At 38.9% G+C, this 16,552-nt stretch overlaps 1 protein-coding gene across 17 annotated transcripts in view; it reads left to right on the forward strand.

Annotated features, from left to right (window-relative positions):
- SETD5 (SET domain containing 5) overlaps positions 1-16,552 on the forward strand; it is an 81,218-nt gene that overhangs the window by 40,029 nt on the left and 24,637 nt on the right. For 6 of the 17 annotated variants that reach the window (XM_043588012.1, XM_043588010.1, XM_043588008.1 and 3 more), the window contains 14 exons: positions 26-131; positions 458-666; positions 1,005-1,063; positions 1,575-1,753; positions 2,682-2,720; positions 5,910-6,152; positions 6,717-6,865; positions 7,289-7,406; positions 8,088-8,197; positions 9,134-9,383; positions 9,777-9,860; positions 11,139-11,396; positions 12,083-12,403; positions 12,813-13,055. In XM_043588012.1, coding sequence (XP_043443947.1) covers positions 26-131; positions 458-666; positions 1,005-1,063; positions 1,575-1,753; positions 2,682-2,720; positions 5,910-6,152; positions 6,717-6,865; positions 7,289-7,406; positions 8,088-8,197; positions 9,134-9,383; positions 9,777-9,860; positions 11,139-11,396; positions 12,083-12,403; positions 12,813-13,055 — 2,368 coding nt within the window. Of the gene's footprint in view, positions 1-25; positions 132-225; positions 363-457; positions 667-770; positions 812-1,004; positions 1,064-1,574; positions 1,754-2,681; positions 2,721-5,909; positions 6,153-6,716; positions 6,866-7,288; positions 7,407-8,087; positions 8,198-9,133; positions 9,384-9,776; positions 9,861-11,138; positions 11,397-12,082; positions 12,404-12,812; positions 13,056-16,552 lie in introns of those variants that run through there. The other 11 variants (XM_043588018.1, XM_043588021.1, XM_043588016.1 and 8 more) reach the window with 5 other exon arrangements.

The raw sequence follows: 16,552 nt of genomic DNA on the forward strand, positions 1-16,552 counted from the left end.
TGCGTTGCTTTTCGCCTTTGTGCAGCCCTGAATCTGTGGAGGCTAGTCCAGCAGTTAATGAGAAGAGCGTGTATTCCACTCATAATTATGGGACCACTCAGAGGCATGGGTGTCGAGGACTGCCTTATGCTGTGAGTATGCATTTGTTTCTCTCCAGAGCAGTGATCTTCCTGGAGTGTAATCCATTCTTATACATTGTGACTTTCTTGAAATGTTTATATGCAGCATGACGAAGTTGCCCCTTTTGCACTTCCCTGCCTCCAGCGGACGTCTAGCCCTGCATCATTGTTCTTGTTTTTATGTCCCAGTTGACCTTGGCATTTTGTTTTATCACTTTCCTGGTTGAAGCCAAAAAACAAAGGGTACTACTTTCTTCTTTCTTTCCATATGTACCATACTTTAGGGGAGAGAGGGGCCAGTGTTTGGACACTGTTGATTTAAAAAATCTTATTTTCAGGATCATAATTACGGAGCCCCTCCTCCTCCGACACCTCCTGCTTCTCCCCCTGTCCAGACGATCATCCCTCGTTCTGACCTGAATGGCCTGCCGTCGCCCGTAGAGGAACGCTGTGGAGACAGCCCGAACTCTGAAGGAGAGACTGTTCCTACCTGGTGTCCTTGTGGTCTTTCTCAGGATGGCTTCCTTCTCAACTGTGACAAGTGCAGGTAAGATCATGCTCCATCTCAATTCAAGCCTGGGTTGCTGGGATTAGGGTTTCTTATTAGTAGGGAAAAGCTCAAAGTATTCTTTCTTGTGTTTGTTAATGTAGATGATTCCTTAATGCTCCTTGGCTCGAATTCTCTGCACTAGGTGAGAATTGCTGACAACAAGGAATGAGAGATTGATGTTAAAGCTATTGAATTTGATATGAAATTTAATGTCCTGGAAACATTTGGTAGGTGGGAGGAAGGGGGTAGTATACACAGAGACACGTCTCCCATGTGTGCAATGATGTGCGGCATGCTGTTGGAAGGACTACTTTAAGTTTATTTTCCCTCTTTAGGGGAATGAGCAGGGGGAAGGTTATTAGACTTCATCGGCGGAAGCAGGACAACATATCAGGTGAGCTGAAAATGGGTTGGGCCCGCATTTTGACAGATAAATATTTTGCAATTTACATAATCATCTCAAGAACTCCTGTAAGTTCCCATGGTCCCAACTCTTCATGAAAAGAGAAAGCTGTTCTCTCACAAACACTGTGTACTTCTCTTGTGAATTAATATACCCAAAAACAACATTTTAGCCCCGAAGCAATCAAAATATGTCATGTGAGCACACATAACAAACAAAATAACGAGATCCTTTTTCTGTTTACATATTGAGGCGATGAAGCTTGGGGACTCAGTACAAGGGAAAAAGTGTATGTGATGTAGAACAGGGTTTCTATGCTTGATGCCAGTGGTATAGAAAGAATCTTGATTTCATAAGGAAGGTGGGTATTTATGTTCTAAAGATGACACAGTTAATAGAAGTTATGACTTCCTGGATATGGGGTAGAGATAAAAGAATAAGCTGCTTTTAATGCACTTTTGAGTTTGCACAACGTAAAAACTATGAAATAACTTTTTTTCAGGTGGGGATAGCAGTGCAACAGAAAGCTGGGATGAGGAGCTTTCTCCTTCCACTGTGTTGTACACAGCAACACAGCACACACCTACAAGCATCACCTTAACTGTTAGAAGAACCAAACCCAAGAAGCGGAAGAAGAGTCCAGAAAAGGGTCGTGCAGCAGCAAAGACGAAGAAAATCAAGGTATGGAGAGTAAAAGTATCTTAAATAGAAATATGTCTGATATAGTTCAAATTCTGGACCAAGAAGGCACCAAAATTCTTTTAAGAAGTTTGATCCAGATGTTTGAAGGGCCACTTTTGCTCTACTTGGCAAAAATCGGCTAATCTGTGTTGTGAATATGTAGACCAACCTCTCTTCTGCCACTCCATACCATCACAACTGGCACAAAGTTTCTTCTCCAAACCCCATCCCAGGTATGAAATCCCAGCCCCGCCTGGCCAAGCCCATAGGTACCGTAACCTCCAGTCTAGGCTTCCGCTGTCCTTCAGTATCTCCCCACCTCCTCAGTCCCAAAATAGTCTGAAATTCTTGTCCCGGTACATGCCCACCTCATGTCATTGGGTTGATTGCTTTTTCCTTGTTTCAAAAAAGTGAGGAAACTTCTCTTGAATGGTTTAGGCTTCCTCAGTGTTGTGGTCACTTTCATGTATTCTCAACTAAAAAGTCTCCAGGAGAAACCTCTTCTGTTTTGTGTTCTTTCTTCCCCATCATGGCAACTTTGTTGCTCTTAGGTGACTTGCCCACCCCTTGTTAAGGGGATTGGTCTTTGTTTCCTTCTTAATTTCAAAACTGGTAAATCTGCAACCTTATGAAATGTTTTTATTTTTCTTTTAGTGACAGGAGTGCATATAGGATTTAAGTGATGCATGCTCTTCCCTGTTACTTAGTTTCACAATGGAAAGTGTCAGAATTAGCCTCAAAGGTCACTGGCCTAGAGCTGCCCCTATTCTTGATAACAGTGTGGGGAATTCCACTGTGTTTATTACCTAGGGAAAAGGGGACAGACTAAAACACTAGTTCTTGCCTTAGTTTTAGTCTCAGATAGGTATAACTGTCATTCTTGGTACCAAGTTTTGTTTTGTTCTACTTGTTTTCCTCTTTGGGATAGGCATTTCGAGAGGGATCCCGGAAGTCCTTGCGGATGAAGGTAAGGGGTATTCTTCCCTGATGCTGTGTTTTACTTCACTGTGATCTTGCATTTTGGTCAGCTTCTTTCCTGACATTGATGGTCTGGGAATCTTGGACTCTGCTTTTTGTTAGTTTGTAATTGTTGCCATTCAGTTTTCATAGAGCCTTTCTCCAAAGTAGGTTTTCTTGTTTCTGAAATATTTTCCCTTTCTATAATGAGCCTTCATTTACTGGTTTTTCATTAGCTGCTTTCCCGGTGGGTGGGGGGTGGGGGAAGTGACATTTTATCAAACAAAATGAGGCTGATGTGTTCTGTCGTTGTAATTGGCCTCAACCTCCAAACTGAGGTTTTTCTGGTGCTACGGGGTCTCTTGTACACCCACCCTAGCACCATTTGGACTTTAAGCAACGGTTGGAAGGATAAATTTCATCAGTTAGGAAAGTAGTATTATTGATAGGAATTACTCTTACTGGAATTACTTTTGAACTGTTTTGTCCCAGGCATACCTCCTTGATATAGAAGATGCAGGTTATGCTAGTGTGTTTCTTTTCTTCTTATCAAATGAAAGAGCTTATTTGGTGATACTGGATAATGGTTGGAGATATGAGAAATTACATGCAGTGGTACTGGGTAATAACAGTTTCCCCAAAGGATATTTGATTATACTGGTATTTTTCTTTACCTATGTGTATGTGAGAGGATAGCATAGCTCCCAACCCAGTTCATTACTTATGGCTTCATAACATTTACTTAGAATTAAGATCTAATTTAATTCTATAAGCATTTCTACCCCTAAATGTGTAAATGGTTAGAAGCAGAATCTTTCCTGTTGACAGTTATATGGCATAAACATTAAAATCTTTTAGTAAGGAAAATCTTCATTAGGATTAATACACATAAGTATCCATGGAGTACCAATATGACTGATGTTAATGAAGATCACAGGTGACACTTTATCTAAAATATGAAAGCTTCACCTTGCATATACCCATAAACAGACTTGTACATACCTGTAAAAGCACTGGGAAAGGACTTAGAGCCCACGAGCATCAAGAGTCCTGGGATGTTTTGGAACACAACTTACTCTTTTTTTTTTTTTTTTTTTTTTTTTTGCTAGATCTGTCTCCTGTAAGAGGTCACATTTGCCTTCACTGCCCCTTTATTTTCGTCTCATTTGCTTAGAGAGGACCTTAAATAGACTTATGGGGCAGACATAGCCCTGATTCCAGCTGTTAAGCCCGTTTCTCTTTTATCAGCCAACTGCTGTAACTTGCCTCCAGATGTTCAAAACCTTTTGAAAGCTATTGACTGGCTGCCCGTGAAAACTACATATAAACCTCTACATGTAAATTGCTTGTATTTTCAAGATGTTGACAGTTCCATAGGCATTTTAAAATTAAAGTAATAAAAAAAATACTAGTTTATTTTGATTCTCATATCAGAATTCTAAGTTGGGTTACAAATTTGTACACAGAATTAATTATTAGAGCACCACCAAAGATGTGCATGAGAGACATAAGAATGGGAAGTATTCATCATATGGATTTCTAATCCCAAAATCAAGAGCTTGCCTACTGGAGACTACTCATAGCCACTAGGTGCCAGTAACACATACACCCAAGTGTGGTAATCAAAAATGACTTCAGATATTACTAAATGTCTCCTAGGGGAAAAATCACCTCTGCTCAAGAACTATGCTCTAAATCCACTGAGTTGGGGTTTCTAGTACCTAGAAGAATGGAACAGCAGAGTAGTCAGTGTTTTGTTAGTGAACAACAGCTAATAATGTGACAAAGGCTTCTAGTATAAATTAAGCGTAGTAAGTCATCAGTTGAGTGATCACGACTGAATGTTTAAACCTGGGAATACTGTTTGGGCCCCCCTAATCCCCAGTCTGATAAGCACCCTTACATCTCAGGTTTTGTACTTTTCTTTTGCTTAGCTGCTCCTGATACTTCAGGTGATACTGTGTTCTCAGTGTGTTGGCCTCAGGTGTTTCTTAGATCCCTTTGTTTATTGTTCATTCTTTTGGACTGTGGTGAGAAGGGTAGTGAAAGTGTTAATTTTTTCTTTTCATTCCCCTGTTCCTTGGGAAAAGGACGATAGACAATAGTTCATCAAAAACAGTGACACAAAAGTGAAAGAAAGCAATTGTTAAAATAGATATAAATGTTTTCTGTGTCATTCATGGAAAGTATATTTAATTTTCTTATGCCCATATTTGCAACTTTAGTTTGGACATGGATTTGCAAGTAGCTTTGGCACTATGGTATCTTTTCCTTCTAGTCATCACTGGTATGACATCATCACTATCAGTGTGTGTTTGTTTTCTGATGACACCATGGAGGAGAATATGTGTCATACTTAAGCTGTGTCTCTGTATCTCAAATGTAAAAACTGTTTAGGATAATGTTGTAGATAAATAATTTTTTCTCAGAATTGTCACCATAGAGAGCAGCGTTTTTCCTAGAGAAGTATCCCACAGTACCTCTCAGCATTTTCTACACTCCGTCTACCCACTCCCCTGCCCCCACCTCTGTTCTTCAGACTGCAGCTGTTGAAACTGTCAGAGTTTGAGTGCTAGAAAGATACATTCCAAAATGATAACTTTGTCTCTGGGAAATGAGATTATGGGTTATTTATTTGTCTCTGAGAAGTGAGATTATGGGTTATTTATTTGGGTCACAGGTATTTTTAGACCTATCGTGTATTTAATTGTATCATGAAAATAATAAGTCACAAAAAACAAACATTCTCCTGGAGAGAAGTGAAATACCAGTTTAGGCTGGTACACTAACACAGATGTTCAGTTCAGTATGGAAATTTAAACAGCGTGATCTTTTCAGGTATCTCTGTTGTTCGTGTTTATGAAGATTTTCTTGTGAACTTGATGTCATTCTTCTGATAAGAACAAAATTTATTTCTGTGATTTAAAAATGGTCATAAAATCACAGTGATGTGATGGAACTGTGATCCAAATTTCTCACTTTATAAATGAGGAAACTTCTTGTCTAAGAAGTTCAAGGTCTCACATCTCATTGGTAACAAAACCATGATAGAAGCCAGATCCCCTAACTCCCAGGCCATTGCTCTTTTATGCCACACCAACTGCCAAGTGAAAATTAATTTTCTCTGGAAATACAGCCTGTTTTCCCCCCATTTTTATTCATGGATTCTCCTAACCTTCCTGACCTTTGTTCTCTACAGAATTCTCCTTCTGAAGCACAGAATTTAGATGAGAATACAACTGAGGGATGGGAAAATCGGATAAGACTATGGACTGATCAGTATGAAGAAGCTTTCACTAATCAGTACAGTGCAGATGTACAGAACGCCCTTGAACAACATCTACATTCTAGCAAGGAATTTGTGGGCAAACCTGCTATTTTAGACACTATTAATAAGACTGAATTGGCCTGTAATAATACAGTTATTGGTTCCCAAATGCAGGTAAGGATCAAAGGGTAAAAGACTCCCTATAAGTAAGTAGTTGAGACTTTCTGAACCCAGAAAGAGGGCCTGTAATGGGATTACCATTTCTTTCAAATGTATAATCCTTAGAATAACAAATTAGCCAGCTGATGAGCATCTTGAACCAAAAGCAAGTTGTAGTGACTGGAAACTGTCTGGATACATATTTTTAAAGTATTAATTAAGAACAGATAAATTAGGATAGGAAATGATATATAACCTCGGTAGGAATTTTTAAGATTAATAGAAAGCTAAGGTTGTTCTTTCTCATTCTTACATTAGACATAGAGCCGGTAAAATCTTAATTGTGTATTTCTCTTTGATCTTTTCTTGCTTTTTTGTGAGGGAAGAGGTGACTGGTTCATTGGGTGGAGCCTGTTTTCCTAGAAGCTTTTATCATTGAAAAATTTCTGATTATTGAGCTAAATTGCATACAAATAAAACTTGAAAATATTGGTGCCTTTTCCTCAATTAGGAAATATATTAACTGTCTACCGTACTGGTGTTGCTGTTGTCTAATGTTAATACTCTGGTTTTATTTAGCTACAGTTGGGAAGAGTCACTCGTGTTCAAAAGCACCGGAAGATCCTGAGGGCTGCAAGAGATTTGGCTTTGGACACTCTTATAATAGAGTATCGAGGGAAAGTCATGTTACGACAGCAATTTGAGGTCAATGGGCATTTCTTCAAAAAGTAAGAACATCGTTCACTGAGCAGTGAGGGCTAAAGTGGGCCTGGCAGAGTGGTATGGCTGGAAAGAAAGAAAAAGAGAGAAAGAAAGAAGAAAAAACATTCTGGTTGATAGAATGGTCTTAGGGAAAAGATTACAGCTCAGATAAGCTCAAGTCTGTCTGCTATTTGCAGAAAAAATGTGCAGATAAATCTACAAATTGTTTAATGTATAAAGCAGTAATGACTCCTTTGCAAGCCAAGCATTTCTTGCTTTGTGCTTGTTGTTTAATCAAAAGCAGACAGGCATGTGATGTTTTTCAAGTTTAGGAATTGCAAAGGATTGCTGCTGCTTCTGTCAGCATATGCTTCATATTTGAAGTGAAGTCATGGGGTGGCCTTTTTATTTGTGTTGAGAATTACAGGAGTTTCACTTATATCCCTTAGACCATACCCCTTTGTGCTCTTCTACTCAAAATTCAATGGTGTAGAGATGTGTGTGGATGCACGTACTTTCGGTAATGATGCTCGGTTCATCAGAAGATCGTGTACACCAAATGCAGAGGTAAGATTTCTGTAGCAACTTCTCTTTGAATGGAATCACCAAAGGACAAGTCTTCTGAAGATGCAGTCTGAAAACTTCACCCAGATTAATATAAGGTCTGTAGATAATGATTATGATCTGTTATCATAAGATACAAAAAAACAAAAGTAATGATGCTTTTATTCTATCTGATAGGATGGGAGCAGGTGGAGGATTTCGTAGAGAAGGCAGAAATGGGAAAAAGCAAGTTAGCATTTGCTAAAGAGAAATTTCTTATCAAAGAAATTACTATATGAAAGAAGATGTCATTTTTTTTAGATTTTCGGTAATAGTGTTGTAAGGGAGATGCTAGACATTTCTAGAATTCATTACTCTGTGCATAATCCATGCAACTGCCATCAAATTCAGCAAGAAAATCCACAGAGCTTTTTTTAATAGGCTAAGGAATTTTAATTCTCTGGTACAACTGACAACAGCTTTAAGTGTAGAGCAGAGATCTTATGCTCATTTCTGACATCTCAGGGTTTCTCTATTTCAAAAGTATGAATTTTCAAACAATTACTGTGTAAGAGTTTCATATGAAATGATGGAGTTAAGTAACAGACTACCATAACTCTTAAGTGGAGAGAGACTATTTTTCTCTCTTATGGAGAGTTCCTGGTCTTTATGGTAAATTGTAAACCATAAGCCATGTTCACACAGGTGCGACACATGATTGCAGATGGGATGATTCACCTATGTATCTATGCGGTGTCTGCCATCACCAAGGATGCTGAGGTCACGATAGCATTTGATTATGAGTACAGTAACTGGTAAGACCTCCAAAACCTTTCCTAAATGAATGACCTTGTCTTACTTTTTACACATTAAGCTCTTCTATCAGTCTGCTTTTGTTCCTTGTTATTCCCTTTTTTTTTTAACCTCATCTTTCCATGAGTGATTCATTTTTTGTCTGGAAAATGTGGAGGGAGAGACAGATTTAGGGTTAATGTTTTTTTTTCCTAGAGACACAGATACATACTATGACAGTGTTCACTGGTCTCCTAACCAACAGTGTTTTGTCTTTATGTCTCTCTAGCAAGAACAGTAAAAGGGTAGGTATGAGACACTCCCAAGAAATTGCAGTAGCATCTGTTGTTATGCACACAGCACTTGTGCCAGGGATCATATAGAATGAAAATTTTAAAGTTCACCCCACCCATTCAAACCATGTAATCTCTCTGAATGAGACAAAGCGGAAAAACTAAGATGGCAAGTCACAGATAAATACGTGATGGATTTTGCAAAATTCATGATCTTTCTCTCTTGGTCCTTTTAGGCCAAAAAGATTATATGTTAACTTGATGTTCATCACAGGTATGAGATGAAAAGGTATTAGGAATAAGTAGGGAATCATTAGGTTAAAAGTGAGGTGAAGGAAGGCACAAGAGAAGTATGGCCTCTTTAGCCCCTGTTATTGATTCACTGCCCAGTAAATAGCATAAAGACATTTGGGAGAATTGAACTTAGTGGAGGCTTTCTTTCCTTTCCACTGACCATATAAGGGAAAAATTGGGGGTGATATAGCAAATATTGAGTAGCAAATACTGAGAAGTATTCATAGGAGTCTAATGTATCTGTTTAATGTATTCAGAGATATTATACTAGAGGAAATTCCTATACTGTTATTCCAAGAGGATGAATGGAACAGTAGGACTGATTTTTCATAGGTACTAAGACAAGCACTCTTGGTTGTTTCTTTGGAGCAGTAATTATAAAGTGGACTGTGCATGTCACAAAGGGAACCGGAATTGCCCTATACAGAAAAGGAATCCCAATGCTGCAGAACCACCACTCCCACCTCCTCCAAGTTTACCAACCATAGGAGCAGAGACAAGACGTAGAAAAGCACGACGGAAAGAGCTAGAGATGGAACAGCAGAATGAGGCTCCAGAAGAGGATAACAATCAGCAATCAGAACATGTTCCTGAGAAAGTAACTGTGTCCAGTGACCATGAGGTAATCTTCCCCTGGTCAGAGGATGTTGCTATGGTATTTCTCTGCAAATAAAGAGGATCCCAGCTTGCCACATGTTGTTATAGGTAGGGAGTCCATAATAACACTTAATGCCCTTCATATCAAGGTGGGTGTGCATTCATTCATTGTCTTTCTCCCTCTCTTTTCTTTTTTCTTTTTTTTTTTTATAATGTCAAGCACATCCTTTCAGCTGCTTTCCATGTTTCATTCCAGAGAATGGTGCTTATCATTTGCATTTACCATGTGGTCTCACATGAATAACACTGTATGAAGTATTAGAAAATGTTTCTAGAGGATTGTAAGCTACCAGAAAAAAAAAAGATTGCTTTTTCTTAGAGCTTAAGAGTACAGCTGAATATCGCCTCTGTTTTAAAGGAAACAGACAATCCAGAAGAAAAAGCAGAAGAAGAGAAAGAAGAGGTTACAGATGACCAGGAGAACCCAGCTCATAGCAGAAGGGTGGGTACTTTCTAATATCCTTTTGTTCCTGCTACCCACAGCATGTGAACCCCTTCTCTTCTCAGTTTGTATCATCTCTTTCTTTGACAAAGATACCATACCATCACCTGCACATTACAATGTGGGCTACTTTTTATTTCATTATGATTTATTTATTTTTATCTCAGAGACACACATAGTAGTGGTCTAGTGATTATTATCTGATGACGGTCTTAAGAGGGTTCTTACCAACAATCTGGTTTCCAAAGAACTGCCTGGTTGGAACAAAATATGTATGTTAGGGCTTCTTGTTATGGAATTAATTGGGTGAGGGTTTTTTTATTTTGGGGGTTGTTGGTTTTTTTGAATGTTTATTTATTTTGAGAGATAGTGAGGGAGGGGCAGAGAGGTAGAGAGGGAATCCCAAGCAAGCTCTGTGCTATCAGTGCAGAGCCCAATGTGAGGCTCAATCTCAGGAACTGAGACCTGAGCTGAAATCAAGAGTCAGTCACTTAACGACTGAGCCACCCAGGTGCCCCTGGAATTGTGTGAGTTTTGACATAAAAATAAAACTTTTGTTGGTCACATGTTTTCACAAATTCTACTCTATTGCTGAAGCCAGCCATGTTTAGTTCTGGTCCTGAGAAGTTAAAATCTACTTCATTATTTTTGAATTCTGAAAACCATGAGAAAAATTGATTTTGATGACTTTTTTTCTTTTCTTCTTGTTTTTTTTTTTTAAGTTATTTATGTTGAGAGACAGTTGCATGAGCAGGAGAGGAGCAGAGAGAGAGGGATAGAGAGAATCCTAATAGGCTCCACACTGTCAGCACAGAGCCCAAGGTAGGGCTCAATTTCACAAACTGTGATACCATGACCTGAGCCAAAATCAAGAGTCGAACCCTTAACCGACTGAGCCACCCAGGCACCCTGGCTATTTTTGGGAGGCACCTGGGTGGCTCAGTCAGTTGAGCTTCTGACTCTTGATTTCAGCTTGGGTCATGATCCCAGGGTTGTGAGATTGAGCCCCACATCAGGCCTCACGCTGAGTGTGGAGGCGCTTTAGGATTCTTTTCTCTTTCCCTCTTCCCTCTCCCCCACTTGCTCACTTACCTCCCTGAAATAAAAATTTTTTTAAAGTTATTTTTAGTTTTCACTTATGTTCTCTAAGATATATGTATCATTTTACTGGCAAATGTCTTTAAATGTCTATGAATTTCCATTAATAATAACATTTCTGGAAAAATATCTCTACCTTTTGTTGAAGTTTCCTTCTGTGTTAATGCTATTTCTTTCTAGACCCGGGAAGACAGGAAGGTCGAGGCCATCATGCATGCTTTTGAAAACTTAGAGAAAAGAAAGAAGCGGCGGGATCAGCCCTTAGAACAAAGCAATTCTGACATAGAGATTACTACCACCACCTCAGAGACCCCTGGGGGAGAAGAGGCAAAAACTGAAGCCCCTGAACCTGAAGTTAGCAACCCGGCTTCAAACATGACCATCCCAAGCACCCCACAGACTGTTGGAGTGAACACCCGGAGGTCTTCCCAAGCAGGGGTAAGAGATGGAAAGAATCCACGCCTTAGACATCCTTGCTTTTACTAATATCTGCTATCTATCCTTTGAAATAGTTAAAATCAGCATTTTTACCTTCACCTCATATTACAATAAAAAAGGCCATTTTCATCAGCTGATTTGTGGGAATCAGGGAAACAATTTGAATGACTAGACACTTTCAGACTAGAATGTAACTTCATACTGTTTCTACCAGATAAAACTGTTGATGGTGAGTTCATAAAAATCATTTTGTTTCTCTTTCCATTCTTCTGTATAGCACAGTTAGGCACCTGACCTTTCCTAAGATTCACAGGATGAACGAATCTTTTCATTCCCTACTCTGGCCATGAATTCTAAGCCTTAAGCCTAACCTCAGTACCTGGGAAAGAAACAAAGGAAAGAATTACCTTAGGGTTCTTAGAACCCTAAAATTAGGTAGCTACCTTCAGCCGACTTTGACCTATCTTATAAATACTTATTAGTAAAGAAATAGGCATCTGCCTACAACCTCTTTGACTGACTTGTGTAAGTTTTTTTTTAAGGATTATGTTTGAGATTAGCATTTCTAAATACTCATTTTTTTTTCACCACTAAATATTCAGAATGCTTCAAGTGAATAGGAGGCTGGATAGAATGTTTGCTGATAAGAAGTTTCTGGTAAGCATTTCACTCTGCTGTTGTCACAGGATGTTGCTCCAGAAAAGCCAGTCCCCAAGCCGCCTCCAGCAAAGCCTTCTAGGCCCCGACCGAAGAGTCGCATTTCTCGGTACCGGACCAGTTCAGCCCAAAGACTAAAGCGTCAGAAGCAGGCCATTGCACAACAGGCAGAGTTGTCACAAGCTGCCTTGGAAGAGGGCGGAAATAACAGCTCTGTGACTCCTACTGAAGCTGGAAATACAGACAGTTCAGGAGAAAACAGGCAATTAATAGGGTCTGACCCAACTGTGGTATCAGTTACTGGATCCCATGTCAACCGTGCGGCACCTAAATACCCCAAAACCAAAAAGGTAAGTCACAAATCTTCGTAAGTCTAATCTGGCAAGAGCGGTGTCTTAGTAAATGAGAGGATCTGTAATGTCCAGAAAATAATGACTCGTCCAAGTTTTACTAGAGAGAAAGTTTTAGATAAAAAGTTTTGTTTGAGGCAGCAAGCTGAAACCATCCTACTACCTTTTTTTGTTCTCTTAACTTTTAGGCAGAGCTTAAATTGCTTTTAGCTGGAATTATTTCTCCCTTAATGGTCATGGAAAGGGTGGAGGAAGGTACCTTGCATTCTGAATGCCCAGTTCATATTCTCTGCAGCTGCTATATCTGCCTCTGTCCTAGTTTCTAGCTGAGGTTTGTCTTTGTGAGCTACACTGCTGCTTCTGGCTTTTACATCTCCAGCACTGACTAATGATCTCTTTTTTACCTTAGTATCTAGTTACAGAATGGTTGAATGACAAAGCCGAGAAGCAAGAATGCCCTGTTGAGTGCCCTTTACGTATCACCACGGACCCAACCGTACTGGCAACAACCCTGAACATGTTACCCGGTCTTATCCATTCCCCATTAATTTGCACCACCCCCAAACACTACATTCGCTTTGGCTCACCCTTTATCCCTGAGAGACGTCGAAGGCCCCTTCTGCCTGATGGCACCTTCAGCTCCTGTAAAAAGGTATGTCTGTGTTTATGTGGGTTTTTTTTTTTAACCTAGAATGCCTGTAATTGTGACATACCTAACATATTTTCTAGGCAGCCACTCTGTACCCATGTAAGTTTTTAATGAGTTAATTCTTCAGCCATGAATAGTGATGCATCATGAGTCAGTAGGACTAAAATGGGATATATACTGCATTTTTGGTACTCAGTTTGTGAATGTTGACTGTTGTCTTTTCCGAGAGCCCTTGAAGTTACTGAGTTGAGAGCACACAGCACTTGATGACTGAGTAGGGAGGGATGTTCAGGGTGTGCTCTTGTGGTATTAGTTAATGTGTCCATTTGTGATTACTGTGTGAGATTGGGCCCCAGGTACTCTAGAGCACTGTTGCATAAGTAAAAAATGATCGAATTGTGTTTTCAATTTATTTAATTACTATTCTCATTTGAGTGAGAGTAGAGGAGAAATCCTGTTATAATTGGCATAATTCCTGTTCCTTGATCAAATAACAAACAAGTTGGACTGTTTATTCCCTAGTAAATATGGAACCTACTATAAATTTTCTCTCTCTTTCTCTCTCTCTCTCTTTTTCTCTCCCCCTCTCCCCACTGTCTCTCTAGTTACATACTGTTTTTGGGTCTAGTGGCAGTAGAGTTTGATGGTTGTTTTTGGAATGCTCTTTCAGAATTCCCAGAAGCCCTGCATATTTTCCAAAGGTGTCTCTTGAGAATAGATCACTCCCTCAGACCTATAATGTCATTTTTGTGTTTCTAGAAGTCTAGGACACCCTTTCATTTGGTCTTCCTTTGAGGTAGAGTCTGTTCCCTGGAACACCCTTTTCTCTTATCCTCAGATCTGGATTCAGGCTGCCTTCCTCAGTGTCTGCCATTGCCCTCCTCCACTGGCATCACGTACATGAGGATGCTGCATATAGATTATTTGATGTGATGAAGTCTCCAACTCCAGGCAGGTCTTCCCTGACTCCTCCAAACTTAAAGCTTTTCTCTTCCCCAAAGAGCAGAAATTATTTCTTGGGGGTGGGGGGCATAAAAGATGAGATAAAGTGGTGTGGGATATGGAGGGGAGGAGGGCAACAGGGTTCTGTGCACAAAGGAAGGGCACTACCACTGAATGGGTAGCATACACTGAAGAAAGTCTTCCTCATTGCACATCTTACCTAAGAATTTGAGTCATCTAATGGTTTACTTAAATAACCTTAATAAATAGAATAACCCCTAAGGAGAAATTTGACCATGAGATCTTTGCCAAAAGGGAGGCTTTTAGATAATACAATCACACGGATAACTTACACATGTCAAGAATAAAAACAATGACATCTTTCTTGAGGGGGGAAAAAAAAACCAATAGAAAGTTGCCTAAGTGATAAAGGAGGGTTGGGTCTCTGGGGATACATTTTTACACCAAGTCACTTACCTTGGATCTTACAGATCATCTGAGAGGGGGGAAAAAATTGCTTGCATTTAATGAGCATTATGATTAACCTTATTCTGTAATAATTGGAGAGTTGTGTTAATTCTGGTATGGCACGCAAATCTAATCTTCTATTAAATTTAGTTCAGTCCCTCATGAAGAGTAACAGCTCAAAATATTAACTACATTTTTAGAATGCTATTGAACAATTAGAGAAGGTGTGACAATTAGATATGGTCTTTAGTTTGGAGGAGCAAGTCAGGTGATGACTTAGTATATATGAGAGAGGTTTTTCCTTTTGTTCTGTTTTTGACTGGACATAACACTAGACTTCTAAGAATGTTAACTGTTGAAGCATCTTATCAAGCCAGATAGTGGTATCTCCTATATTGGTCCTGTAAGAAGGGCAGGCAATCATTTACTACAGATTAATAATGAAGTCTGAATTGTAAATAGTATAAACAGCCTTCTTGAAATGCCCCCCTTAATCATTCTGATGCAATCAGTCTTGCTTTTCCAACTAACAGTGTCCTGTAAAAACCAGAAACATGGAGAATATGATTTCAAATCTGATAGAAAATCCATTTCTTAGAACTCTTTTTACCTCATTATAGTTTAAGACTTATATCTGTAGATCATCTTTGTATCTCCACTGGCAGCAGATAAAAAAACCTATATAACTCATGCCCATTTTATATTCTCCAAATGTGTCTGACCATCCTTAGTCTTGTTTTCTGCAGGCTCTGCTCAGGCACTTTTATGTATATACATCATATTAGTCCTCAGGAAGAGTTCAGGCTGTGTATGCTTAGATATCTAATAAAATTATTTTACTTAAATTGGGTCTTTAAAATTATTTAAGCTTAGATCTGAATTGAGTTGAAGTCACAGGTTTAATGTTTACTATTAACATGAAGATTATATTACAAACTAAAAATTTCACTTTTAAAGGGCAGAATTAATGAAATTGGGTCTTTTATCTAGAAATTGAACCCAGCTTTATCCTAGGTGGGAATGGAAAAGAGTTATTTTTAGATTGGCTAGAGAGAACACTTAGGTCCTAGTGTAGGACCTATGAAGATCTGCATTATTCAACAAAATTGGATAAATTTCTGAAAGTCTCAGAGGAGAATAAGTTAAACAGATGAGAAAAACCATCGTCCATGGGATTAGTTAGTACAGTATGCATTGCTGATAGGCCTGTTGTTTCTTACCTGATTAAATGACATAAAAGCCTCGTAAATTAAAAGCCATGTAAAGTTGCGTGTGTATATTTTGCATCCAGATTCTTAGAATGTCTGACAGAACATTTTTTGATGTCCCTGGAATTTCTAAATTATATTGAATCATAGCTCTTAAAAAGCACACTATGGCATATCTTTTGTGTGTTCACTTATTTTAGAGTGCGAGCATTGATTTGATGAATAGCTAATCAGTCTTTCACTAGTGTCCTTCCTTGTTCTTTCTAAATCTTCTTTAAACGTACTTGTAGGTATAATATGAGTGGGGTGTGAGGGATTTGGTCTTCCAGATTTCTTAGAAAACTATCCTGACTGAAAATGAAACACTTCACTTTGCATTGGTATTTTATTGTATGTGCTGGGGGTGTTATTAATCTGTATACCTTTATACAGAGCATTGAAATACAGCTGAACAAATCTTCACTAAATATATGTGCCTTGTAATATGCTATAAGCTTTCTTCACATGCATTTTCTCACTAAGCCTTCATGACAACCCTGTGAAGTTGGGATTATGGGTCTTGATTTATAGGTCCAGAAGCTTTGTCTTAGATGGGTTGCCCAGAGTTAGGCAGCTAGTAGGGGCATGGCCAAGTTTTAGTTCAGATCTTAGTGGACTCCAAAACCCAGATTACTTCCTTGCTCCTTCCCCATAGTAATGAAACTCTTTAAAACATTTCTCTCACCTATCTCTAAGCTTCTAAAAACTTTCATACAGAGTTTTGGAGAAGGAGGAAGTATTCTTTTTAGCTAATAACTATAGCTAGAACTGAGGGGCTGGGGATATCTAAAGTTGTTATTAAAGAACTTTGTTAGTTACAAACAAATGTTCAAGTTCTTTTTT

Source organism: Prionailurus bengalensis, chromosome A2 (assembly GCF_016509475.1).
Source record: "Prionailurus bengalensis isolate Pbe53 chromosome A2, Fcat_Pben_1.1_paternal_pri, whole genome shotgun sequence".
NCBI classification, from domain to species: domain Eukaryota; kingdom Metazoa; phylum Chordata; class Mammalia; order Carnivora; family Felidae; genus Prionailurus; species Prionailurus bengalensis.